This window comes from Gymnodraco acuticeps, unplaced genomic scaffold (genome assembly GCF_902827175.1).
Source record: "Gymnodraco acuticeps unplaced genomic scaffold, fGymAcu1.1, whole genome shotgun sequence".
NCBI classification, from domain to species: domain Eukaryota; kingdom Metazoa; phylum Chordata; class Actinopteri; order Perciformes; family Bathydraconidae; genus Gymnodraco; species Gymnodraco acuticeps.
In genome coordinates, this window is record NW_022990066.1 from 1 (window position 1) to 27,209 (window position 27,209).

The 27,209-nt window shown below is 38.6% G+C and overlaps 1 protein-coding gene and 1 pseudogene across 1 annotated transcript; one reads left to right on the plus strand and one right to left on the minus strand.

Annotated features, from left to right (window-relative positions):
- Positions 1–892: 892 nt before the first annotated feature.
- LOC117546013 (N-acylneuraminate cytidylyltransferase-like) lies at positions 893–7,209 on the plus strand. The gene is made up of 3 exons (XM_034216091.1): positions 893–914; positions 2,167–2,332; positions 6,636–7,209. The coding sequence occupies exons 2-3, from the start codon at positions 2,188–2,190 to the stop codon at positions 6,848–6,850; spliced, it is 360 nt and encodes a 119-aa protein (XP_034071982.1). The 5' UTR covers positions 893–914; positions 2,167–2,187; the 3' UTR covers positions 6,851–7,209.
- Positions 7,210–9,356: 2,147 nt separating this feature from the next.
- On the minus strand, positions 9,357–25,570 carry LOC117546014 (annotated as a pseudogene).
- Between the last annotated feature and the right edge of the window lie 1,639 nt (positions 25,571–27,209).

Consider the following 27,209-nt stretch of genomic DNA (forward strand, 5'->3'; position numbering starts at 1 on the left):
TTCTGACACACTGACCTCTCTTCTCCACAGGAATTAAGACTTTTTATTTATTCGAAATGTGGCAAATGTATTATCTTTTTAAGTCTCTACACACGACATCTATTGTTACTACTCTCCGTTACTTTGGGAGAGTTGTTCCGTGTTACCGTAGTGTTAGGAAAAATCTCACTCATCACCGGCTTGAGCTTCAATATCAGGATCCATGTATTTGCGATCCTCTCCAGAATGGAAGTAGTCATCACATATACCTCATTCACACCAACGGTGTTTCAGGGCCGGTTCGGAGCTGGAGCTTGAAAAGCACCGGGTTTTCCTGTTCACACCGCAGCGGAGCAGCCTCTTAGCTCCGGAATCCGGTTTGTTTCAAGCACCAAAAAATTGTCCGGCCAGAGCAAAAGCACCGCATACATCACGCTTACGTCGAGGCGGGGGCAGGGGCGGGATCAACTCCTGAACAACAACAAAAAGCTGGCGTTGTATCCAGTTTGTACACAACGATGGAGAAACTTAACAAGCAGCAGTGGTCCCACTACTTACTGGGAATCTGGTCTTCCGAAGAGGTACAGAGGAAGCTGGAGCACAATCGGCCATTGTTGTTGTTGTCGGTGTGAGCTGTGAGGGGTTTCCGCGCGGTTTGGCTTTATGAAGCAGGCACGTAAACAGTTACGTCATGACGCAAACGATGACACAATGACGCAGCACCAGTCAGACTCTGGGCGGTGTGAAAAGAGCCGGAGCTAAACCGAAGAACCGGTTCTGAACCTGAAAAGCTCTAGCACGGAGCTTGAACCGGAGTTGCGTTGGTGTGAATGAGGTAATACAGAGCATCAACTAGTTCCTGAACAGTGTCCTTCACATGCTGATATCCAAGAGAGGGAGTTACACCGTCACAAGATGGAGGAATACCGGTTCTTGTAGGTAATCATACATCCTGTCATGAACAAAATACTGAGTTTTTCTCAAAATGTCAAAATTCTGACTTTTACTCAATCACAAAATTCTGATTATTTTTTTTTTTTTTTAATTCTGACGTTTTCTTAAAATCTCAAAATGTTGACTTTTTCTCAATCTCTACATTCTGACTTTATCTAAACAATGCTGACCTTTTCTCCAAATCTTGACTTTTTCTCAAAATTCTGACTTTTTCTCAAAATGTCGACCTTTTCTCAAAATGTCGACATTTTCTCAAAATGTTGACTTTCTCAAAATTCTGACTTTTTCTCAAAATTCTGACTTTTTCTAAATACTTAAAAATGTTAATCACTCGTCCCCGGCTTGAGCTTCAACCTCAGGATCCATGTATCTGTGATCCTCTCCAGAATGGAAGGAGTCATCACATACAGAGCATCAAGTAGTTCCTGAACAGTGTCCTTCACATGCTGATATCCAAGAGAGGGAGTTACACAGTCACAAGATGGAGGAATACCGGTTCTTGTAGGTAATCATACATCCTGTCATGAACAAAATACTGAGTTTTTCTCAAAATTTAAAAATTCTGACTTTTTACTCAATCACAAAATTCTGATTTTTTTTTTTTTTTTTTTAATTCTGACTTTTTCTTAAAATCTCAAAATGTTGACTTTTTCTCAAAATGTTCACTTTTTCTCAAAATCTCTACATTCTGACTTTATCTAAAAAATGCTGACCTTTTCTCCAAATTCTGACTTTTTCTGAATACTTAAAAATGTTAACCACTCGTCTCCGGCTTGAGCTTCAGGATCCATGTATCTGTGATCCTCTCCAGAATGGAAGTAGTCATCACATACAGAGCATCAACTAGTTCCTGAACAGTGTCCTTCACATGCTGATATCCAAGAGAGGGAGTTACACAGTCACAAGATGGAGGAATAGAAAGCAGTATTCAATGTTTACTTCAGATTAGCTCCACGTCAGAAATGAGCATGCTTGATGTCTCTCTCCATAGAGGCTGAATCATCATGTTAATCACATAGCTATCATATGCCTCAAACAGTCCTGATGCTCTTCTAGGTAATCATACATCCTGTCATGCACACAGCTACAGTTGGGATACCTTTGTTATCATGTGACTCTCATATTGGAAGAGGACATTCAGTATTTTCCCAAAATAAAGCTATGTACAAATGACAATAAAAGCCTTGAATCTTAAAATGTGACCACTCACTGACCTCTCTTCTTCTCCACCAGGTGATCCTCCTCACCTCCGACATGGACCCGGTGGCCAAGCTGCTGACGGATCGTCTGACGGAGAGGACGGGCTGCCAGGTGGTGCAGGTCGGAGACGAGCCCCTCGACTTGCTGAGGAAGATGGTGGAGGAGAAGAAGCTGGAATGGAAGGACGTGGCGTATATGGGTAAAGAAGGACACCTCTTTACATATAGAGCTTTTAGTTTATTCGAAATGTTGCAATTGTAGCTATACACACAACATCTATTGTACTTTGTTACTGCGAGGGGTCTAAGGACATTGACATATTGGGATTAGGGGTGCAACAACTAATCAACTTAATCGATTCAAATCGATGACCAAATTAGTTGCCAACTAATTCGGTCGTCGAGTAAGGCAGACACGGCAGGCAAAAACATCGTTTTCAAGTACTGGTCAATTTGAGATTTTGTGCTATTTTGATTCCATAACATGTTTTCTTTCAGGCTTTTGGAAGGAAAACGTACAAAATACACATTTAAGTGTTTATTTTACTATAGTTTGTCTATTTGCGTCTGTAGATTTCTCCTAAATTCACCAAAAGTTAGCATTCTAACGTAACATAAAGTACCGCGCGACCGCTGTGTGCACCATGTCAACAGAGGTATCGTTGGAAAGCTCCGTCTCTCCTGCACAATCTCATCGGATCCAAATATGGTCATTTCCTTTGTATCAGCAACCAATCGTGAAAGCACAAAGGGGTCTTAAACCAAGAAACAAAATCTCATTGGCTGGTGTCAATTTATGACAACGTGATTCGTTCAGATGCGTCACGTGGTGTGCTAACACACTTCCTGGTTAGCTTTCAGCTAGAAATTGAAATCTCAAAATGCCAAAAGAATGGCGAAAAAAACGTTCACAGAGAAGACGACAACAATTGTCACTTGTACGAAGCAAGGTTATAAAAAAAAAAAAAATGACCCTGAACATGAAATACCTTCACGGAGTGCGTCGATGCGCAAGCTGTCATCCAAAGAACAGGAGGGTTTAGCTAGCGCCTCACTGCAATCTTTAAAGGTCGTTTTCTCAAAATGAGTTTTTTCTCCTACTCTGAGTTCGAAATTTCAACTTCAGTAGCACGTACGTACACCAAACCTTCCAGTTATATTCCTATCAATATTATGAAGGCTTTTACAGAAGGGTTTGTTCATATATAATTCATAGCCTGAATTACACAACATTGTATACCTAAAAACATGGCGAAAATGGATATTTTAGGGCTGTTGACAGTATTTTCTGATTTATGGAGTGATAAAAAGAGATATCCAAAATCCCTAATGTAAAAGCCTTAGATACTAATATGACTACAAAATGAAACAAGAATTTTGAATCTGGCTATATCCAAAGTTCAGATTTCGATTCCTGAAATGTGTTAAAATATGTGCATATTTAATGAGATAATGGATAATTTGCATATTTAAACATGCTATTTCAGAAAACTTGTAATACAAAAGACAATTGCCTTATTGTAAGTAATTAACTGGAGAAATTTCTAGCTGATACCTTTAAGTTAAAAAAATTACCCTATTCACCTGGGGTGTCTCTCCTTAAGCTCCAACGTTATCGATCTTTTTATCGGTACTGGAGACATTTAAGACATATATGTCATGTATTATTGCTACATAAACATTATATCGCAGTCTCAGTGTCGCCAACTCCGTTTCGAAAACGCAATAAGACTACAAAATGCGTCTATGATGTATTTTTGATCTTTCCAATCCAGACGAGAGATCTCTCTCTCCTGTGTGCGAGGGGGCGGGGCGGTTTACACACACGCAGCTGCTCCATGCAGCAGCACACACACGGAGGAGATGGCGGAGAGAACGCGCTCCGAGGTGGTTAAACTTTACCCGTCTCGATGTGGACAATGCTCGTTACCAAAAGCGCAATAAGAGGTTAGCATGTAAGGGCGGCAACACGAGCAATTTGTCTAAACATTTATCAAAAGTGCTCCACATCCAGACGGAGGAATGCACCGGGTTCCACTGTCTTTCTAGCAGCTCTGGAGCCCCGTCCACGAGCAACGTTTCAATGAATTATTGCCTATTAGAAACGGAGTTGGCGACACACGGAGTTAACTCCATGATACAAACACGGGGTTAACGAATTAGAGGTAACGGAAGTTATTTATTTTGTTAAAGTTTCAGCTATTCTGTTCACAGTTCTGTCATCACATTATTTAATACAACTTATTAAAACACTGTTGTTTATTTCGATGTGAAATATTATTTATTTAATTTAAATAAAAAGCAATGTTAATTTTGTTCACAATTCGTTTAGTTAGTTTACCTTATTTATATTCAAAAGAATCGTTAAGACTATCGTTAAAGGACCGATGAGCAGTATCGATAAAATTAGTAGTACAGTTAAAACCTTAACGATCCGATTAATCGTTTCGTTAAGCGATAGATTAATCGGTTATCAAATGAGTAGTTTGTTGCAGACCCTGGGATGTATACATAAAGAGTGCTGGGCTCAATGGCTAAAATCAAAACCTTTACAGTTCATTAATTAACACAGTGTGAAAAAGTTTCATAAAAATGCAATTAATGCACCCAAATATAGTACTTATAGCATAGTATATTGTCATTGCAAAGTATCATTTGATAAGGTATTTCACTACAGGTTGATCCAACCTTGTAAATAAAGCAATGCAGATCCATAACAACAACAACATCTAAATGTTTCCAAATATTTTTAGGTTTTTTTACTCAGAAATGTATTTTATTTATCTTGTAAATGTGTCTTTATTCTCAGAGGATATCCAAGTGTATTCCTCATTCATTTACAACTTTAATCTCTGAATACAACCCCCCCTTCCTTTACAGGTATTTGAGTTCAACATGTAAGAAGTAGAAAGTACAGGTATTTGTGTTCAACATGTAAGAAGTAGAAAGTACAGGTATTTGGTTCAACATGTGAGAAGTAGAAAGTACAGGTATTTGTGTTCAACATGTAAGAAGTAGAAAGTACAGGTATTTGAGTTCAACATGTGAGAAGTAGAAAGTACAGGTATTTGTGTTCAACATGTAAGAAGTAGAAAGTACAGGTATTTGAGTTCAACATGTAAGAAGTAGAAAGTACAGGTATTTGAGTTCAACATGTAAGAAGTAGAAAGTACAGGTATTTGGGTTCAACATGTAAGAAGTAGAAAGTACAGGTATTTGAGTTCAACATGTAAGAAGTAGAAAGTACAGGTATTTGAGTTTAACATGTAAGAAGTAGAAAATACAGGTATTTGAGTTCAAACATGTAAGAAGTAGAAAGTACAGGTATTTGAGTTCAACATGTAAGAAGTAGGAAAGTACAGGTATTTGAGTTCAACATGTAAGAAGTAGAAAGTACAGGTATTTGTGTTCAACATGTAAGAAGTAGAAAGTACAGGTATTTGTGTTCAACATGTAAGAAGTAGAAGTACAGGTATTTGAGTTCAACATGTAAGAAGTAGAAAGTACAGGTATTTGAGTTCAACATGTAAGAAGGATAGAAAGTACAGGTATTGTGTTTCAACATGTAAGAAGTAGAAAGTACAGGTATTTGAGTTCAACATGTAAGAAGTAGAAAGTACAGGTATTTGTGTTCAACATGTAAGAAGTAGAAAATACAGGTATTTGAGTTCAACATGTAAGAAGTAGAAAGTACAGGTATTTGGGTTCAACATGTGAGAAGTAGAAAGTACAGGTATTTGGGTTCAACATGTAAGAAGTAGAAAGTACAGATATTTGAGTTTAACATGTAAGAAGTAGAAAGTACAGGTATTTGGGTTCAACATGTGAGAAGTAGAAAGTACAGGTATTTGAGTTCAACATGTAAGAAGTAGAAAATACAGGTATTTGAGTTCAACATGTGAGAAGTAGAAAGTACAGGTATTTGAGTTCAACATGTAAGAAGTAGAAAGTACAGGTATTTGGGTTTCAACATGTAAGAAGTAGAAAGTACAGGTATTTGAGTTCAACATGTGAGAAGTAGAAAGTACAGGTATTTGAGTTCAACATGTAAGAAGTAGAAAGTACAGGTATTTGAGTTCAACATGTTAGAAGTAGAAAGTACAGGTATTTGGGTTCAACATGTAAGAAGTAGAAAGTACAGGTATTTGTGTTCAACATGTGAGAAGTAGAAAGTACAGGTATTTAGGTTCAACATGTAAGAAGTAGAAAGTACAGGTATTTGAGTTCAACATGTAAGAAGTAGAAAGTACAGGTATTTGAGTTCAACATGTAAGAAGTAGAAAATACAGGTATTTGAGTTCAACATGTGAGAAGTAGAAAGTACAGGTATTTGGGTTCAACATATAAGAAGTCAAATTAAAAAGTCGTCAGAAAAATAAGTAGTGGAGTAAAGTACTGATATCAGAAAAATGTACTTATGTACTCCACTACTTCCCACCTCTGTTCTCTCCATACAAGAACATGAGTTTTAATGTCTCTCTGATTTATCTTTCCCCCTCTCAGGAAGCGACCAGCAGGACGTCAGCTGTCTGAATCTCGCGGGGATGAGTGCGGTTCCTGGAGACGCTCCAAATGTCGCCATAAACGCCTCAAAGTACACCTGCCGCAAAATGGGGGGGACGGGCGCTCTGCGGGAGTTCGCCGAACACATCCTGCTGCAGAAAGAGAAGGCAAAGTCTCACAGAGAGCAGCACCGCATCGACCGCATCAACTTCTAAACATCACAGAGAGATAGAAGTGAAAACGATGCGCTTTTCGAAAAGAAGGAATATAAGTAATGCGAAGATGATATAAAATAATATAACAGTATATGAAGTATCCCATAACTCAAACTACTACATGGATGTAGCATTGAGCTAATGTTGAGTTTGAGTGCTTGGATATACATGAAGTATAGATGTTTTTACTGCATTGGAGTAGTTTCATATTTTGCAACCTGTGTGCTTTATCCACTGATCTATGATTTATGTTTGTCCTTCGGCTCATTCATGGGATTGTGCCACTGTTTAAATTGAATCATTGTGTCTTATGGTATCGATTTGTTTGTGATTTTCAATGAAGTTTAAGATATTTGAAAGTTGTTGTCTTGTGTTTTTATTATGCCAACACAACTCAGCAGCACCACACACAAAAAACTTGACTTTAAAAGGGCTCAATCCTGCTGATGTTCAGGTGTATATCAGTATGTAGTGTATCTACTTTAAAGAGTCCTCTCCTGCTGATGTTCAGGTGTATATCAGTATGTAGTGTCTCTACTTTAAAGAGTCCTCTCCTGCTGATGTTCAGGTGTATATCAGTATGTAGTGTCTCTACTTTAAAGAGTCCTCTCCTGCTGATGTTCAGGTGTAATATCAGTATTGTAGTGTCTCTACTTTAAAGAGTCCTCTCCTACTGATGTTCAGGTGTATATCAGTATGTAGTGTCTCTATTTTAAAGAGTCCTCTCCTGCTGATGTTCAGGTGTATATCAGTATGTAGTGTCTCTACTTTAAAGAGTCCTCTCCTGCTGATGTTCAGGTGTATATCAGTATGTAGTGTCTCTACTTTAAAGAGTCCTCTCCTGCTGATGTTCAGGTGTATATCAGTATGTAGTGTCTACTTTAAAGAGTCCTCTCCTGCTGATGTTCAGGTGTATATCAGTATGTAGTGTCTCTACTTTAAAGAGTCCTCTCCTGCTGATGTTCAGGTGTATATCAGTATGTAGTGTCTCTACTTTAAAGAGTCCTCTCCTACTGATGTTCAGGTGTATATCAGTATGTAGTGTCTCTACTTTAAAGAGTCCTCTCCTGCTGATGTTCAGGTGTATATCAGTATGTAGTGTCTCTACTTTAAGAGTCCTCTCCTGCTGATGTTCAGGTGTATATCAGTATGTAGAGTCTCTACTTTAAAGAGTCCTCTCCTTCTGATGTTCAGGTGTATATCAGTATGTAGTGTCTCTACTTTAAAGAGTCCTCTCCTGCTGATGTTCAGGTGTATATCAGTATGTAGTGTCTCTACTTTAAAGAGTCCTCTCCTGCTGATGTTCAGGTGTATATCAGTATGTAGAGTCTCTACTTTAAAGAGTCCTCTCCTGCTGATGTTCAGGTGTATATCAGTAGTGTCTCTACTTTAAAGAGTCCTCTCCTGCTGATGTTCAGGTGTATATCAGCTATGTAGTGTCTCTACTTTTAAAGAGTCCTCTCCTGCTGATGTTCAGGTGTATATCAGTATGTAGTGTCTCTACTTTAAAGAGTCCTCTCCTGCTGATGTTCAGGTGTATATCAGTATGTAGTGTCTCTACTTTAAAGAGTCCTCTCCTGCTGATGTTCAGGTGTATATCAGCATGTAGTGTCTCTACTTTAAAGAGTCCTCTCCTGCTGATGTTCAGGTGTATATCAGTTTGTAGTGTCTCTACTTTAAAGAGTCCTCTCCTGCTGATGTTCAGGTGTATATCAGTATGTAGAGTCTCTACTTTAAAGAGTCCTCTCCTGCTGATGTTCAGGTGTATATCAGTATGTAGTGTCTCTACTTTAAAGAGTCCTCTCCTGCTGATGTTCAGGTGTATATCAGTATGTAGAGTCTCTACTTTAAAGAGTCCTCTCCTGCTGATGTTCAGGTGTATATCAGTATGTAGTGTCTCTACTTTAAAGAGTCCTCTCCTGCTGATGTTCAGGTATATATCAGTGTGTAGTGTCTCTACTTTAAAGAGTCCTCTCCTGCTGATGTTCAGGTGTATATCAGTATGTAGTGTCTCTTGCTGCAGCAGCTCTTTTCACCCTCTGTCTGAAACCAGAGCCCAGTCTGCTCTGATTGGTCAGCTGGCTACAGGGATATTAGCCTTTGCGGACCATTTACATGCACTAAAACCTATAAAACACACTACAGGAAGGGACAACCCCCAAATAGCGTAGTAGGGCCCCTTTAAAGCAAAACAAAAAACGCTAAATATAATTGTCTTCTGAATGTTTTGGGCTATTTTGCTTCCCTTACAGACTTCTCAAAACATCACATTTATTTTCATATTTTCTACAAACTAAGTATTTGTGTCTTTAGATTTCTCCTTAATTCACCGAAAGTAAGCGTTAAATAATGCCTCATTTGCATATCCAAACAATCCATACCAAATAATACTGTAAGTAATCAGAGCAAAAAGGTTAGGTCTCCAAATTGCTTATCTGCAAGTAAGTGGAAGTCAATGGTCAGATAATAACCAAAGTGACTGCACGAATAAAACCAGATGTGTTCGTTAATTGAATGTGATTGTTTTAATGATCAGCACACAATATTCAAATTGCCATGAACTATTTACAATCAGGAGAAAGTTTGAAGCAGCCAAACATGGATTTCTATCTGAAAAACATGACCTGGAATCATTTTCACAAGATAACTAAGTGTGTAAAAAAAAAGAAACAACTTCCAGGGCAGGTAGGTGTGTGTCATGTGACAGGTGTGTGTCATGTGACAGGTGTGATAGTGAGCGGCCCGTCGTTCTTCCCAGATTTGTTGGTGCAGGGGCTGAAGAACGGGAAGACGCACTCGGTGAACGAGTCGTGGAACGTGTGGATGTGGATTTTAGCGTCAACGTTGTAGAAAGACACCTGCAGAGCCAAGAGGACACGAACAAATATTTAGACTTAGAGATTCCTACCAGCGACGTGCAGTCAGGGGATACTGACTCCAATGTACATACTCCAATGTAACGGAAAAACAACTAAAGAAAAACGAAATAGTAATAATAATAAAATGTCTTCACTGATCTGTGTTGTGATTTCTGTTTGATTCCAATCGCTTTTTATAGTCAAAATCAGCAAATTGGCCGAGCTCCGCTACAACTACGGGTAGCGATGAGGAGTGAGGCAGGGACGAGCTCTGCCTCTCGTAAGCCCACAGTAACTGGCTGGAGCGCGGGCACTAATGTAGCGCGGGCACTTATTTTGTGAGCGCGCTCAAGCCAGTTACTGTGGTGTGAGGTGAGGCACAGATGAGCTCTGCCTCACCTCAGAATGCGTCACCTCACAGAAACTGGCTGGAAAGCGGGCCCTAAGCGCATGCCTGCACCATCTCACTGTATGTCACCAATGTAATCTTTGTAGATCCCTTTATTACATTTATCCTCGCCATCCATAGTCTCTAAATAACTTATTTCACGTATATATGATATTTAGGCTCGCTGGTCTCATCATACAACGGCAATGAAAAAAGCACCAGGAGAGGCAGCTATAACCTCTGCCGCACTGAAGGGGGCGCACATGAGCCCACAGGTCCTTGTTGCTACTGTTAATCTACGCAGAGGCGAACAACAAACTAGACTTTTGTTTTGAAACTAGAGGAAGATAAGGAGGACTTTTACAAAAAAGTAATAGAGATTGTTGTCCAGAAGGAGAGCATGGACTTCATCTTCAAGTCAAGGTAAGACCACAATTGTAATGAACATGGGATCTTACTAAGAAAGAACAATCCAATATTTAGATTGTGGGTATCCTTTTGTTGAACAGTCTGTTTAAAATGAATCGAAGCATCAGACTAAAAAGCTTTTGAAAATAACCGAACATTTCGATTAAGGTCAAAATATAATATTTATAAATCTGACCCTGAAAGAGTCAGTGCCTCACCAGCCATGAACCTCACCGCACGTCACTGGTTCCTACCTCTTTCTGCTCATTAGAATAGCAAACAAATCACAAGGAATTGGCTAAAAGATAACTTAATAAACTCACAATGGAGTAACTTAGTAGAGGAAATCTATGTAATGGAGAAAACAACTAGATTAGAAATCAAATGCATATCTTTGAGGAAAGGTGGGGAAATTGGTCAAGTATAGAACAATATAATGAATGTATACCTGAGTATTAATAGTGTTCTTTTATTTGTAATATTATTTCTTTTCGATTTGTCATCTGTTATGAAGTTAATCTGTGTACCTAGATGTGTTTTATGTATGCTTTGTGAATATTTTCTTAAAATGCAAAAATAAAATACGGACTTTAATGTGTATTTAACTGTCCCTTAACCTTACCCTTAATTCTCCCTTAACTGTCCCTTAACCTTAGCCTTAATCATCCCTTAACTGTACCTTAACCTTAGCCTTAATTATCCCTTAACTGTCCCTTAACCTTAGACGTGATTATCCCTTAACTGTCCCCTAACCTTAATTATCCCTTAACTTCCCCTTAACCTTAAATTATCCCTTAACTGTCCGTTAACCTTAGCCTTAATTATCCCTTAACCTTAGCCTTAATGATCCCTTAACCTTACCCTTAATTATCCCTTAACTGTCCCTTAACCTTAATTATCCCTTAACTGTCCCTTAATCGTAGCCTTAATTATCCCTTAACTGTCCCTTAGCCTTAATTATCCCTTAACTGTCCCCCCTAACCTTAGCCTTAATTATCCCCTAACTGTCCCTTAACCTTAATTATCCCTTACCCTTAATCATCCCTTAACTGTCTGTTAACCTTAGCCTTAATTATCCCTTAACTGTCCCTTAACCTTAGCCTTAATTATCCCTTAACCTTAATTATCCCTTAACCTTACCCTTAATTATCCCTTAACTGTCCCTTAACCTTAGCCTTAATTATCCCTTAACCTTAATTATCCCTTAACTGTCCCCTAACCTTAGCCTTAATTATCCCTTAACCTTACCCTTAATTATCCCTTAACTGTCCCTTAAGCTTAGCATTAATTATCCCTTAAAGAGGTTTGTGAGTTGTGTTTCCCATAATGCACCTGTCCTTTCTCAAAGTCCACAAATATCCCGATCTTCTGTGGGTAGAGGCTCAGCTGCACGTCAATGGAGGGCTCGCTGCGAAAGGTGTACTTGTTCCTGTTATATTGACAAGGAAAGAGCAGAAGAAATGTCAGTAATGTCACTGTCACCCTATTTACAGTATGTCCTCCCTCTTTTTGATTCATTTGCAGGTGTCAGGAGAACACCTGCTGTTAACACTCACCTCTCCCTCAGGCTGAGGAACCAGTAGCCGTTGCTCGGGGTTACCTCGATCTTCCCTTTCCTGTTGATGGACTGTCGGGCGACGCCCAGGTCCCAGTCCGTCTTCCCCCCCCACCTCCACCTGACACACACACACACACACACACACACTTAATTGGACGTCTGCATTTAACCCATCCTAGTACTGGGAGCAGCACCACGGCAGGGCCCAGTAGGTGAACTTTGACCTCTCCAAGTACCAGTCCATACTCCATATTAAGGTCTGTTCGGGAATTGAACCGGCGACCCTACGGTTCCCAAGCAAGGTCCCTACTGACTGAGCCACTGCCGGCTTTTTACTGAAACTTCTTATAATAAAACAAATATTTTTTCAGAAACTGGCACCAAAAAAACAAAACAATTGTCCCCTCGTTAAAGTTTTCTGAAATCATCATGACCAATATATATCTGTCCCTCTGCATAAACACAAAATGTTCATTTCCGTGTCAACTTGCAGCATATCTCCCCGTAAACAACGTTTGTTTCTGTTTGAAATAAAGCAGATTTTAGCCTCTCACCTCCCAGTAGTGCCTCCCAGTGGAGATGCTCTCTCTCCCCAACACACACACCACTCGGTCAAACCTCTCGGGGTTATCTGGAAGCAACTGGTGGCGATCTCCACAACGCACCTACACACACACACACTTTCAATATTAGTGTATACAGAAATTCATAGGCATGATATAATGTATCATACAGGAGAAAAGCGTTCAATACTTTAAATGCCACTGGTAAAAAAGCGAATAAAATATTATTAAAACGATTTATTTTCAAACAAAAAAAAACAAAATAATTAATGCAAACATGACAAAACTTACCACAAAATACTTTTTACATTAAAGACAATATGGGGAAAATATATCATCAGTTTTTCCAAAATATTAGCCATAAATAATGGGTTTTATTTTTTTTTAACACATAGGAACTCTGGGAATTTCAAGAATCCCCCATCACTATTATAACAACGATGAATAAAATTACTCCATCTGCTTAATTAAAAAAAATATATACAAAGACAGGAAGGGAAAAAAAGGACTTTCATGCATTTTAATCCTTATTTTGACACTTCTTTTAGATTGTTAAAATGTCCTGATGGGTTTCAGATTGCCTTGAATGATTTACAAATGCACGCTTAACTAAACTATGAATATATAGTTATTTAATACTGACGCTCTTCATGTCCTCTGACAGAATCAGTCTGGGGTGAGCGGTGTTCCTGTTCAGAATCACATCCGCTGTAATAAAGAGAGAGGAGGAATCAAAATAATTGTATATTGTTCTATTTTTAATCACGTCTGGAAGCAATATGTGTCCAAAAGTAATGTGTTGTACCTGTGTACTCCTGCACCCTCCGTATCTCTGCAGAAACACAGACATGTTGTGTTAAAATGTTGGTACGACTCCAGTATAATGCACTGAATAGAAGTATATCATTAACTCGTTAAAGGTGGAATGATCACAAGACTATGTGTATATTTTATCCTGAATATTTTTAGCATATTTAAGGTGGACTGGACACTCACTGGGCTGTGGTCGGACCGGACTGGGTTCCAGTACTAATGGAGGAAAATATGTAAGAAACAAGGAGACAAAAGATTTGTACGATACTAATTTTCACCACTAGAGGGCAGCATTTCAGCCATATGCCATACATTTTTGCATACATTCACAGTAAATATTTATTCAGTATGATAGCTGTCTAACAGAAGTTAAATTCATGTATTACTTATTCTGACAATGTACTTAACCCCAAATAAAAGAACCCAATAAAAAGAGTTGTTAAATAATAGTGAAGTCACCTTGTAATAACAATAACTCATCTCTCTCCAGTTTTATTTTTTAGCTTTGCTAAAAGCCACTGTGTCAAGTGTCCTACTTGGGTTGCCGTCCGGAGTTGTCCAATATGGCGGACCATCTCGCACATGCGCAGTACAGATCGGGCAGGGGGACAGATCGGGTAGTGACAACGGTACGTCCACACGGCAGCGTCGTGTTGAAGCTTGCCGGTGGGCATGTCTGGCCCGCCCCGGACACACAAGCACGTGGTTTGATTGGCTGGAGCTTGTACTGGCATATGATTTGATTGGCTGGCGCTTCCGTCAACGCTTGAAAAGTTGAACTTTTCTCAACTTTCGAAGCGAGCAACAGAGGCAAAGCGACGTGACTGAACCACAATGCAGTTCGGCAAAGCGGGACGTCACCCCATTCAAAGTGAATGGGAAGCGTCTCCGTTGAAGCACTGCCGTGTGGACATACCGTAACATTTTGCAAAATTACAGAAAGCCAGGGACCAGTTAATAAACAAAGAGGAATACTATTTATCAGACAACATGTATAAAGACCAAAAGGTCCATAACTCATTTTTCTTTAAAAATATTTGTTAAATGTAAATAATTTTACAAATTAACCGACTTGAATTGGACTAGAAATACTTAATTGATCCCAAATAGGAAAGCATGCTAACAAGGCATTGCAAATGAGTTACAGATATAATAACACAACATTTAATACATGATAAACATAAACAGTAAATATAAACATATGAATACTAGAAAGAACAATATCCATAGAGTAATATATGAGATATTGGATTCAATGGCTGTGACTGCATTTTAGCTATACATCTTTACACAACATTGATACAAGCTGAATCCCCTCTCGATCATGCAATCCCCAATTGTAAAAAAAAAACTATTTTAGTCTGTTTTGATGCTTTACTAAAAAACCTCTGGTGTCCCACCTGGCACCCTATTGGGCCCACGGGCAATTCATTCAAGTGTTCAAAGAATGTGATTTTATTTATTCATAAAGCGGCTCTTTTGCTGCTTCGTTGTTTCTTATCTTTGCAAACAAGCCGTGTATTTTGCATTTCTTCTGACCTTTTTCTGCGATGTTCTTCAGTTCCTCCTGAAACCTCTCCATCTGAGCGGCCAGCGACCTGTAGACGGTCCCTGTCCCGAGGTCATGGGTCACCGACACCCCCGACCAATCTTTGGCAGGCGGAGGGCTGGAGAGGATGGGGAACGTCTGGAAAAAAACAACTTCGTTACTGTACTTAAGTACATTTTTCTGGTATCAGTACTTTACTCCACTACTTGTTTTTCTGACGACTTTTTACTTTGACTTCTTACATTTTGAACACAAATACTTGTACTTTCTACTTCTTACATGTTGAACACAAATACCTGTACTTTCTACTTCTTACATGTTGAACCCAAATACCTGTACTTTCTACTTCTTACATGTTGAACTCAAATACCTGTACTTTCTACTTCTTACATGTTGAACTCAAATACCTGTACTTTCTACTTCTTACATGTTGAACACAAACACCTGTACTTTCTACTTCTTACATGTTGAATTCAAATACCTGTACTTTCTACTTCTTACATGTTGAACTCAAATACCTGTACTTTCTACTTCTTACATGTTGAATTCAAATACCTGTACTTTCTACTTCTTACATGTTGAACTCAAATACTTGTACTTTCTACTTCTTACATGTTGAACTCAAATACCTGTACTTTCTACTTCTTACATGTTGAACACAAACACCTGTACTTTCTACTTCTTACATGTTGAATTCAAATACCTGTACTTTCTACTTCTTACATGTTGAACACAAATACTTGTACTTTCTACTTCTCACATGTTGAACCCAAATACCTGTACTTTCTACTTCTTACATGTTGAACTCAAATACCTGTACTTTCTACTTCTTACATGTTGAACACAAACACCTGTACTTTCTACTTCTTACATGTTGAATTCAAATACCTGTACTTTCTACTTCTTACATGTTGAACACAAATACTTGTACTTTCTACTTCTCACATGTTGAACCCAAATACCTGTACTTTCTACTTCCTACATGTTGAACACAAACACCTGTACTTTCTACTTCTTACATGTTGAACTCAAATACCTGTACTTTCTACTTCTCACATGTTGAACCCAAATACTTGTACTTTCTACTTCTTACATGTTGAACACAAATACCTGTACTTTCTACTTCTTACATGTTGAACTCAAATACCTGTACTTTCTACTTCTTACATGTTGAACTCAAATACCTGTACTTTCTACTTCTTACATGTTGAACCCAAATACCTGTACTTTCTACTTCTTACATGTTGAACTCAAATACCTGTACTTTCTACTTCTTACATGTTGAACACAATACCTGTACTTTCTACTTCTTACATGTTGAACTCAATACCTGTACTTTCTACTTCTTACATGTTGAACACAAATACTTGTACTTTCTACTTCTTACATGTTGAACTCAAATACCTGTACTTTCTACTTCTTACATGTTGAACTCAAATACCTGTACTTTCTACTTCTTACATGTTGAACACAAATACTTGTACTTTCTACTTCTTACATGTTGAACACAAATACCTGTACTTTCTACTTCTTACATGTTGAACTCAAATACCTGTACTTTCTACTTCTTACATGTTGAACTCAAATACCTGTACTTTCTACTTCTTACATGTTGAACCCAAATACCTGTACTTTCTACTTCTTAAATGTTGAACCCAAATACCTGTACTTTCTACTTCTTACATGTTGAACTAAAATACCTGTACTTTCTACTTCTTACATGTTGAACCCAAATACCTGTACTTTCTACTTCTTACATGTTGAACACAAATACCTGTACTTTCTACTTCTTACATGTTGAACACAAATACCTGTACTTTCTACTTCTTACATGTTGAACCCAAATACCTGTACTTTCTACTTCTTACATGTTGAACTCAAATACCTGTACTTTCTACTTCTTACATGTTGAACTCAAATACCTGTACTTTCTACTTCTTACATGTTGAACACAAATACCTGTACTTTCTACTTCTTACATGTTGAATTCAAATACCTGTACTTTCTACTTCTTACATGTTGAACTCAAATACCTGTACTTTCTATTTCTTACATGTTGAACCCAAATACCTGTACTTTCTACTTCTTACATGTTGAACACAAATACCTGTACTTTCTACTTCTTACATGTTGAACACAAATACCTGTACTTTCTACTTCTTACATGTTGAACACAAATACCTGTACTTTCTACTTCTTACATGTTGAACACAAATACTTGTACTTTCTACTTCTTACATGTTGAACTCAAATACCTGTACTTTCTACTTCTTACATGTTGAACTCAAATACCTGTACTTTCTACTTCTTACATGTTGAACCCAAATACCTGTACTTTCTACTTCTTACATGTTGAACACAAATACCTGTACTTTCTACTTCTTACATGTTGAACCCAAATACCTGTACTTTCTACTTCTTACATGTTGAACCCAAATACCTGTACTTTCTACTTCTTACATGTTGAACTCAAATACCTGTACTTTCTACTTCTTACATGTTGAACACAAATACCTGTACTTTCTACTTCTTACATGTTGAACACAAACACCTGTACTTTCTACTTCTTACATGTTGAATTCAAATACCTGTACTTTCTACTTCTTACATGTTGAACTCAAATACCTGTACTTTCTACTTCTCACATGTTGAACTCAAATACCTGTACTTTCTACTCTTACATGTTGAACTCAAATACCTGTACTTTCTACTTCTTACATGTTGAACACAAATACCTGTACTTTCTACTTCTTACATGTTGAACTCAAATACCTGTACTTTCTACTTCTTACATGTTGAACCCAAATACCTGTACTTTCTACTTCTTACATGTTGAACTCAAATACCTGTACTTTCTACTTCTTACATGTTGAACTCAAATACCTGTACTTTCTACTTCTCACATGTTGAACTCAAATACCTGTACTTTCTACTTCTTACATGTTGAACTCAAATACCTGTACTTTCTACTTCTTACATGTTGAACTCAAATACCTGTACTTTCTACTTCTTTACATGTTGAACTCAAATACCTGTACTTTCTACTTCTTACATGTTGAACTCAAATACCTGTACTTTCTACTTCTTACATGTTGAACTCAAATACTTGTACTTTCTACTTCTCTCATTCTCCAAACAGCTGGTTCCTTTAGTCTGAATGTGTGTTTGATGCGTGATCATTATTCTTTAGAGTCATTGCGTGCCTATTGATTTGAACACGATCCGTGTATCCATCATTTCCTGGTCTTCTCTAAAGAAGAGGGACCAATGGAAACGTTGTCATGTTTACTGAAGTACATTTCAAAGTCTTTACTTTTACTTGAGTAAAGAAGTTTAGTCAGTACTTCTACTTTCACCAGAGTACTTTTAAACACGAGTATCCGTACTTCTACTTGAGTAAAGGATGTGTGTACTTTGCCCTCTCTGCTTATCCTCCACCTTTATGACCTCACTGACCTTGACACAGTGCAGGTGGTCTTCTGATTGGACGAGCTCTTTGAGGTTACTCTCTCTCCTCCGCAGCTCCTCCACCTCCAGCTCTATCTGTCGGATCATGGCATCGGCCTGATGTGCCGCCGCCCTCCGGCTCATCTCCATCACCTCCAGCAGCTCCGCCTGCGAGCGCTTGACGGCCAAAACCAGGTCTGAGAGCAGGGAGACGCTGCCAGACGTCTCTCGCTCTACTACCAGCTGAGGAGGGATGTTAAAGAGTGTTAGGATACCTTTAATACAGCCTCCAGGTCAGGGTTTACTCTAAGGATTCAAGGCTTTCATTGTCATTTGTACATAGCTAGATAGCTAGTGTAGATATGTTAAATGGCACTGATGGATCCAAATGTGCCCAAAGCTTAGTCCGCTTGGACTTTTCTTTGCTAAACCTCTCTAAAAAGGTCAATTCTCACTTGTTTTGCCTCAATCTTGATACAGGGTACTTATTATATGTTATACTTTGGATTCCGAAAGCTTTTAGGCTACTAACCCATCATTCAAGGGTGGTTTTCACTATAAGTAATGGGTTTTATTTGGGTGGAGACAAGAATTTACACTTTTTGACTATGTTCCATCTGGATTTACTCTGACACTGAAACATCTTTATTGATTCTGACACTTCTACATCCAACTCACAGATGTGACCTTGCTTTGATAAAAATAAATTATTCATATAACCCTTTTAGAAGTTAAGTTATAGTCCTTTGTTTTGGGCATGTCATTTTCGAGCCTGAAACCTGAAAAACAGGCTTGGGGCTTAAGAGGTTAATACAAATCGTAGGTCACAGGCTCCTCCAACAGTGCAACACAATAAACAGAATTGAGGTAAAACCATCATTTAAAAAAAAAAAAACAGTAGCGACAGTGTGTTTCTGATTAAAGGCTGATAACGGGATGACAGGAGGATTTTCCGGTTCTGTTCCGGAGTGTGTGTGTGTGTGTGTTTTTTTTAACCTGCAGTTCACTCGCTGACTTTCTGATCTCCTCGATCTTTCCGATTCTCTGTCTAATCATCTCCTGGATCTCCTGCTGCGACACAACCAGCCTGTCCTCACACACACACACACACACACACACACACACACACACACACACACACACACACACACACACACACACACACACACACACCACACACACACACACACACACACACACACACACACACACACACACACACACACACACACACACACACACACACACACACACACGTCAGTGCTTATATATAAAAACAAAAAGGCTAAAGAAGTACCCTCCCTGAAGTCTGAGAGGTTCACTCTGTGTTCCCCACCTTGGTTTCCATCCACTCGGCCTCCAGAGTCACCGTATCGTGACCCTGATGCTCCTCGGTCTCACACTCCGGACAGATACACACTTTATCAGTCCGGCAGTAAATCTGAAATCAGTGAGAAAGTGTGAAACCTTTCATTTCATTTCAATCAGAGTCAGAAACAGGTTTACCACCAGGTAAGTTGACACGTACGAGGAATTTGACTTGATGTCGTGGTGCAGACATAACAAAAATAAATACTTAGTTCCCACTTGACAGTTAACGGAAATAAACAAAACACCACATGAACACGGATCTCTAAAATACAGGCTGGGATATCTCTGCAGCATATACCGTATTTAGATGTTGATAATATTTGTTAAATTGTGCACTATTAGCTCCTCCATTGGCATCAGGCCCGGTTCTAGAACAAAATGACTGATCTGAGATTAGAGAGGGTGCAGGGGTAAAGTGCTATTTTTACAAGTGGGGAGTGGACCTAACACCCTCTAGGGGGGGTCCTCACCTCCTCTAGGGGGGTCCGGGGGCCTGCAAGTTGAAAGCATCAATCTGGTGCACTTTGAGAGCAAAATGAAGAGATCTATGGACATCTCTCAACACCCATATGAAACAGAACTGTAAACAGATTTACTTTTTCTTTATGGATATTTTACAAATCACTCCCCTTTTAAACTGTATTCTTGTTTTACTGTCATATAGTATTTCATTTTTAGTGAGTGAGTTACCAGGAGACAGCGGTTGGTACTCTGGTACAGTTGTGGTGAAGGCATCTGACGTACTTGAACCGAAATGTCTACATGCAGGAGATGGCATATTTTTTACAGGAATATTCCAGCCAATCTCTGTTTTGAAACCATGAGCTGCAAAATGAGCGCCTTACCCCACTGTACAGGCGAGTTGGGTACTTTTTTAAATATACCTGGGCAGGCTCTGTTTTGCCGAGGTCCTCTGGCATTTGCGGGCCGCTGAGGGGTGGCGGTGTTTGGGGCAACGAAGACGGCTGCGGCTGCTCCGCCTCCGTGGGCGAGGCGGGTAAAGCCGGCAAGTCGGGCGTTAGTGTCCACGACAGTGGCCGCGGGTAACGTAATGTCCCCATGATCTGAACTTATTACCTGCAGTAGATGCAGTGTTACTGCTGGCGATAAGGGCTGGTTGTTTTAACCATTTTCTGATGTCCATCATTGACTATATTCTTCTTATTATTACTACAATTATTATTATTGTTATTATATATGTAATATTTTTCACTTTTAATTTTTTTTCTTCACTTTTCATTTTTCAAATGAGGGTGCATAACGACTCAACTGAGGGTGCACCCTTATGTACCCCTGTAGAACCGGGCCTGATTGCCTTTTAGGATACAACCCCCAAATCAGATGGAAATCTACACAATCTGGTGTATAAATGAATACAAACAGTTGAACCTTTAAGAAAAACCCAGAAAGGTAGGTTGATATATGACATTTTAGTACCTCCTAAAGAAATGGTATAATTACCACAGGGATCAATAAAGTACTTCTTATCTTATCTTAACATTCACACTGATCTGATGATAGACATTCATCTGCTGCAATAAAGAAAACCTAGACTACAACCTTGAAATATTGTCTAAAATATACCTAAAAAGGATTCAAATAATTAAAAGGAAAATCTGACAATCCTCACATTTGAGAAGTTTAAACCATAAAATGTCAAATTATCATAAAAGAAAGTTGCTCCTATTGACGAACGATTAAATTGTTATCTGAGGTTAAAGTACCATGGTTCCTCGGTGGTGGATCTCACAGACGGGGAGGTTCGGGCGGTTCGGGCCGTTCGCCGCCCCGCTCATAGTGAACCTTCTCCGGCTGTTGGAGTGAGGGTAAGATGGCGGAGGAAGATGGGGGGCGGAGGGGATCGTAATGGCAGCGATGGGACTGTGGCTCGGGACTGAAGAAGCCAGAGAGGGGGTGACTGATGATGAGGATGATGGAATGGACACAGCTTAAAGGAAGAAGACACAGGTATTATGAGAAAGATCGAGGAAAGGTGAAGTGTGCTTGACAGCTCTCAGAAAATCTGGTTCCAGACTAATTTGTAAAATGCAGCTATAAGAATGTGTGTTAGCCAAAAACTCTCTGATCTTGGTGTTTTCAATGACATCCCAAGGCCTGATAACGCCAAAATAAATGTATTATTTGTGTCTCTTCTTGAGGTTAAACATACCATATGTATATTTGGATAAAACCCAGAAAAAACTCAGTTGGTGATTTAAGAAATTGGAGAAATTAACCTTTGGGATTAATGCAAACCTTGATTACTTTGATAACATATGGTGGAAATGTGTGCATTTTTTGAAAAGATTAATTAATTAATATGAAAGACTTGACCGGATAATGTATATCTTCTTGTTTACCAGATTTATAACCCACTGTTAGATCCATTGACAATTTCACATGTCTATTTAAAAATAAATGTATGTATTTAGTTACACATTTGTGCGAATTATCTTTAAAAAAATGATTATTTACTAGTTATATATGTATATTTCTGGTAAGGACATTTATGTATTAAGTTGATGATAATAAAGTCTGTTAACTGCCTTATTTTGATAATGTATGTGTATTTCTTACCCTTCTTATTTGTATGTCTTTTAGTGGAAATAAAAAAATGGCAGTACAAATATTTGCAAAAAAATAAATAAATTGTATACAAATATTTGCAAATATTTTTCTGAGTCATTTCGCCCAAATTCAGGAACTGAGGGTAGCGTTTTTTTGCCTGATTGAATGAATATTCAAGAGCTTTATTCAGCATTATTGTAGAATTCTTAAAGAGACATTCGACTAAACAGTATATAATAAGGATAACATTAATATCTGTTGTCCTGCAGCCATGACAGAAACACAGACTAACGTTTGAAACCCTCGTCTTACCTGGAGTCTCACTGGGAAGAGTCTTTGGAGGTTTTGGTGAAACTCGAGGCAGTCTTTTCCTTAATTCCTCATATAAATTGTCCGGTATTCCTCCTCCTCCTCTTCCTCCTCCTCCTCCTCTTCTTCCTCCCCTTCTCCTTCCCCACTCCTCCTCCTCCAGTCATTGATCTGAACTGATCGGTGATCTCTCTCAGCGTCCGGTTGATCTGCAGATCTGGACGCTTCATGAAGGTTTTCTTACACAGAGGACACACGCACACCTGGGAGAGGAAGAGAGGAAGGAAGGAAGGAAGGAAGGAAGGAAGGAAGGAAGGAAGGAAGGAAGGAAGGAAGGAAGGAAGGAAGGAAGGAGGAAGGAAGGAAGGAAGGAAGGAAGGAAGGGAAGGAAGGAGAAGGAAGGGAAGGAAGCATTAAAAAGGGGAGGAAAAAGGGAAACCAAAGAGGAAAATACATTCAGGAAAACGTCCGTAAAGATGAATGGATGTTGACGTACACAATCTGTCTAGGGCTAGTTTCGTGTATTTGTGTTTGGCTGAGGTAACGATTTATTTTAATTGTATTTTATTCACATTTTCTTGTATTTGTACATACATAAAACTACATAAAATCCAGATTATTATAGATAACATAATGTGTCAGGAGGTCAAAGAAGCTACAGGATTATCCAAATGGAGAACAACTATCAAAAACTAAAAAGGGGGAAGATAAGAACAGTAATAATCAACGTCAACAATCAACCCAATTAAAGAAACACAACAAAAAGCCTGTGAGCGGGAAATCTATTAGTATCAATAGAGAAATATCCAGTAAAACATCAAAGAAACGCATGAAAAATGTCTGGTTCAAATTCAAATAGTTTTGAAGGTATTTCAAGCATCCCCTAAGACTATTCCTACTATACGGATAAGAAAAGACTGTATTTGATGATTACTTTAAGAAAAATAAGTCAGGAAGATCTAATAAAGGGACCTTCATACAGAAAAAATCTAATAAATATATTGTAGCGACCCTGTATAGGATGCCTGAGCGTGTCACTCAGGCATCCCCCGTCTCTCTGCACAGTGATGCTGGTTGAGGTGCGGGCCTGTGGTTGGGGGAGCAGACGGGGGAGGGTGGGAAGTTGTGATGTAGATACTGATATATATATATATATATATATATGGGTATGTGTGGGAGTTAGTGAGTGTGAGGTTGAACCCACAAGCTGTTCCTGAACCTGTGATCATCGGTGAATAAGAAGAGTTATTAAAGCCTAATAACTTGAAGCCTGTTTCCGACTCCCTTTGTGATCGTTACAATATGAAAAAATAACTGTTTTATAAAATAATAACAAGGTTTATTTTCAAACTTATATGATTCTTCTGAAGGTATTTCAAGGAGCCTCTCCAACTATTCTTACTATTACAGATAAAAAATACCGTATTTGATTATTATTTTAAGAAAAACAAGACAGGAAGATGACAATTGGACCTTAACAGAGACAACGAATCTAATAAAGACAAAGAAATACATGAAATATTAGTCATAAATAGTATTTTTCAAACTTATAGGGTTGTTCTGAAGGTATTTCAAGGATCCTCTTTAACTATTTTTACTATTACATATAAAAAAGACTGTATTTGATGATTACTTTAAGAAAAGCAAGGCAGGAAGATAATAAAGGGACCTACAGAAAAAATCTAATAATTACAAGAGAAAATGACTGTTTTATAAAATACGTTTTTTTTCAAACGTATAGGGATTGATATGAAGGTATTTCAAGATTCCTCCACAACTACTCTTACAATCTTGATTTTAAAAAAGCACCGTCACACCCAGCACACCTTCTTTACAATAAAAAAACTCCCCTACCATCGCCCCGTCCCAGTATCTGTTGATGCAGGCCAGACAGAAGCTGTGTCCGCACGGCGTGGACGAAGGATTGTTGAAAACATCGAGGCAGATCGAGCACAGAAACTGCTCATCGGAGAGAAAACGTCCACATAAAGACATCCTGTGGGCAGCCAGAGAAACATTTACACTAATCAAGTTACTATTACTTTCAATGATGCTGTCACTACAAAACCCCAACATCTTGCCAAGTATGTGTGTCTAGTTAGTATCTAGTCAGAATATGTCTTTACACCTGCTATAGTATAATAACTTCAGGAGAAACAATGCAGTGAGACACTTGTTGACACTAATTTTCTCTTGTTAAGTCAACAAATCTCATTTTGAGTCGTAGGCCTATCTCATTTTGGAAAATCACCAACTAACATGCACATTTTCACTTGTTCTATTGGCAGATTGTTGTTCTTATTTCAAGTGAAAACACCTTTCATTCGTGTTTAACTTGTTTTTGGAGCAGCATTTGTTCCAGTGGTGGGAGAGTGAGGAACTTCCGGTCATAGCTTTAACAACGTCAAATAATCAATCAGTCAATACTGAGATAATTAATATGAGTGTGAATGGATATGGACTGTTGGTATGATAAACAAGACATTACAAAGGGAGTCAATTAACAACACGATTTCACGACGTTTGACATTTAAGAGACAATAACTGATTCGCGGCAGAAGAGATCAGACTGGTTTCTGCACTTATCTCTAAGTGCAGCGTATAAGTAACTTGTTCTCGATGATTATGAACATTAAATAAGAGAGGGAAAGTGTAAACCTTGCCTGTTGCCGGGTAGAAAAGATCCAGAAAGCTCCAGAGGTAGAAATTGTTCTTATTATTATTTTCCTCCCGTATGTTGTTCTTGTTTCTTGATCACCGTCACACGGACTTGTGAAATGTGTTTGCTTTCTCATGCTACGACATAAAAAGGTGTTTGTGTGTGTGTGTTTTCCTCTCAGTCCCGCCCTCTTACCTGTGTGCCTGTTGGCAGGTACAAGTGGCAAGACTGGTTGTAAGGTAGCAGAATGATGAATTGCATTTCACAACATTTCATTTATCTAACACTTTTATCCAAAACCACTCGCAAATGGGCTGCGAGGAAGTTATGTGTCCTTGCTTCAGGCCGTGTCAAATAGAGTTTCTTGAGAAAAAACAATCAACTCTCTTCAGAAATGAGAAGAATTACACCTGAGGGGAACTGTGAGATAGAACATAGGTAAATTGGTTGATAAGTTGACATAAATGTGGTATTTTGCCATTTCTTTCTTATTTTGTTAACCCCAAAACACTGAATGAAAGCTTTTCCAATGAATATTTACGTTACTTGTATTTTTTGTGATGTATAAAATGTACTTTATTGCAATTTCTTCCTTTAGCGTCTTTCAGCACTTTCTTTTGGTTTAATACCGCTCTTATCTGTGTCTTTCTTAAATCCAGGTGGCTCTTTTGAAGTGTAGAAATAATCAACTTTCTTTAGCATCTAATTGAATTACACCTTGGGGGAAATGTGAGATTTTTCTAATACAGTTAACATCCGATTAACACTGCGAAACTGTCAACAAAATTGCTTAAAAGCTTGATATAAATACTTTTTCTTACTATATCGCACATTTTTTAATGACAAAACACTGAAATAAAGCTTTTCTTACATTGAAATGTGTACAGGAGAGTTCCTTTAAGCACTACAGAGGCTTTTAGTGCCTTTCAGCTCTTTGTTTTGGTTTGTTTTTGACGCTCATATCAGTGTCGTTTTAAATCCAGGTGGTTCTTGGAGCACAAAACACTGTATTAAGGCCCCGTCCACACGGAGACGAAAACGCTGGAGACGCTGTAGTACATATGCCGGGCCTGTAAGTGGCGCTGTACTTCCGCCACAAAATACACCAAAAGCAGCGAATAAGACCGATGACTATTATTATATTATTATATTATTATTGTTGCTGGTGGTTGTGGTAGAGGAGCTGTAGATTTTGCACTAAACTCTATAGCCAGTTGCCAGTAGCGTCTGGAGCACGAAAGCAACCCTGTGATCTGCCATTGTTGTTGTTGTTGGCGAAACGCATCAGCAATGACGTGGGTGGCGCGGCGGTGAGCAGCAGAGGTGGTGAGGCTGGCGTCATCGATTTCAGGAAATGTTCGGATAGGGCGTAGACACGGGGCTGCAAGCATTTCGTCCTCAGACCTACCGAAACCGCTTCGGCCTCGTGTGGACGAACCGTCTATACGATAGAGAACGTTAGCGGATTCAACTGATATCGTCTCTGTGTGGCCTAAAGCTCTCCTAATCAATACTTTACAAACAATGTATGGGAGAATCACAGACTGTCAAAGTGATAGCTTAAAGGCTTCATATGATGAAGAAAATGGTCTTAATTTCACCTTGTTTTAAAATCACAAAACACAGAAATAAAGCTTTTCAATTCAATATTTTTCATTAATAATGAATAGGAGACTTATCGTTTAATTGTGCAGTTCCTTTTAGCACTACAGAGGTTTTTAGTGTGTTTAAGCTCTTCGTTTTGGTTTACTGTTACCACTCTTTTCATTGTCTTTTAAATCCAGGTGGCTCTTACATGTTTTAAAGTGTAAAAACAATTTTTCTTTAGCATCAAGAAAAATGTAATCCTACGGGGAACTTTGAGATTG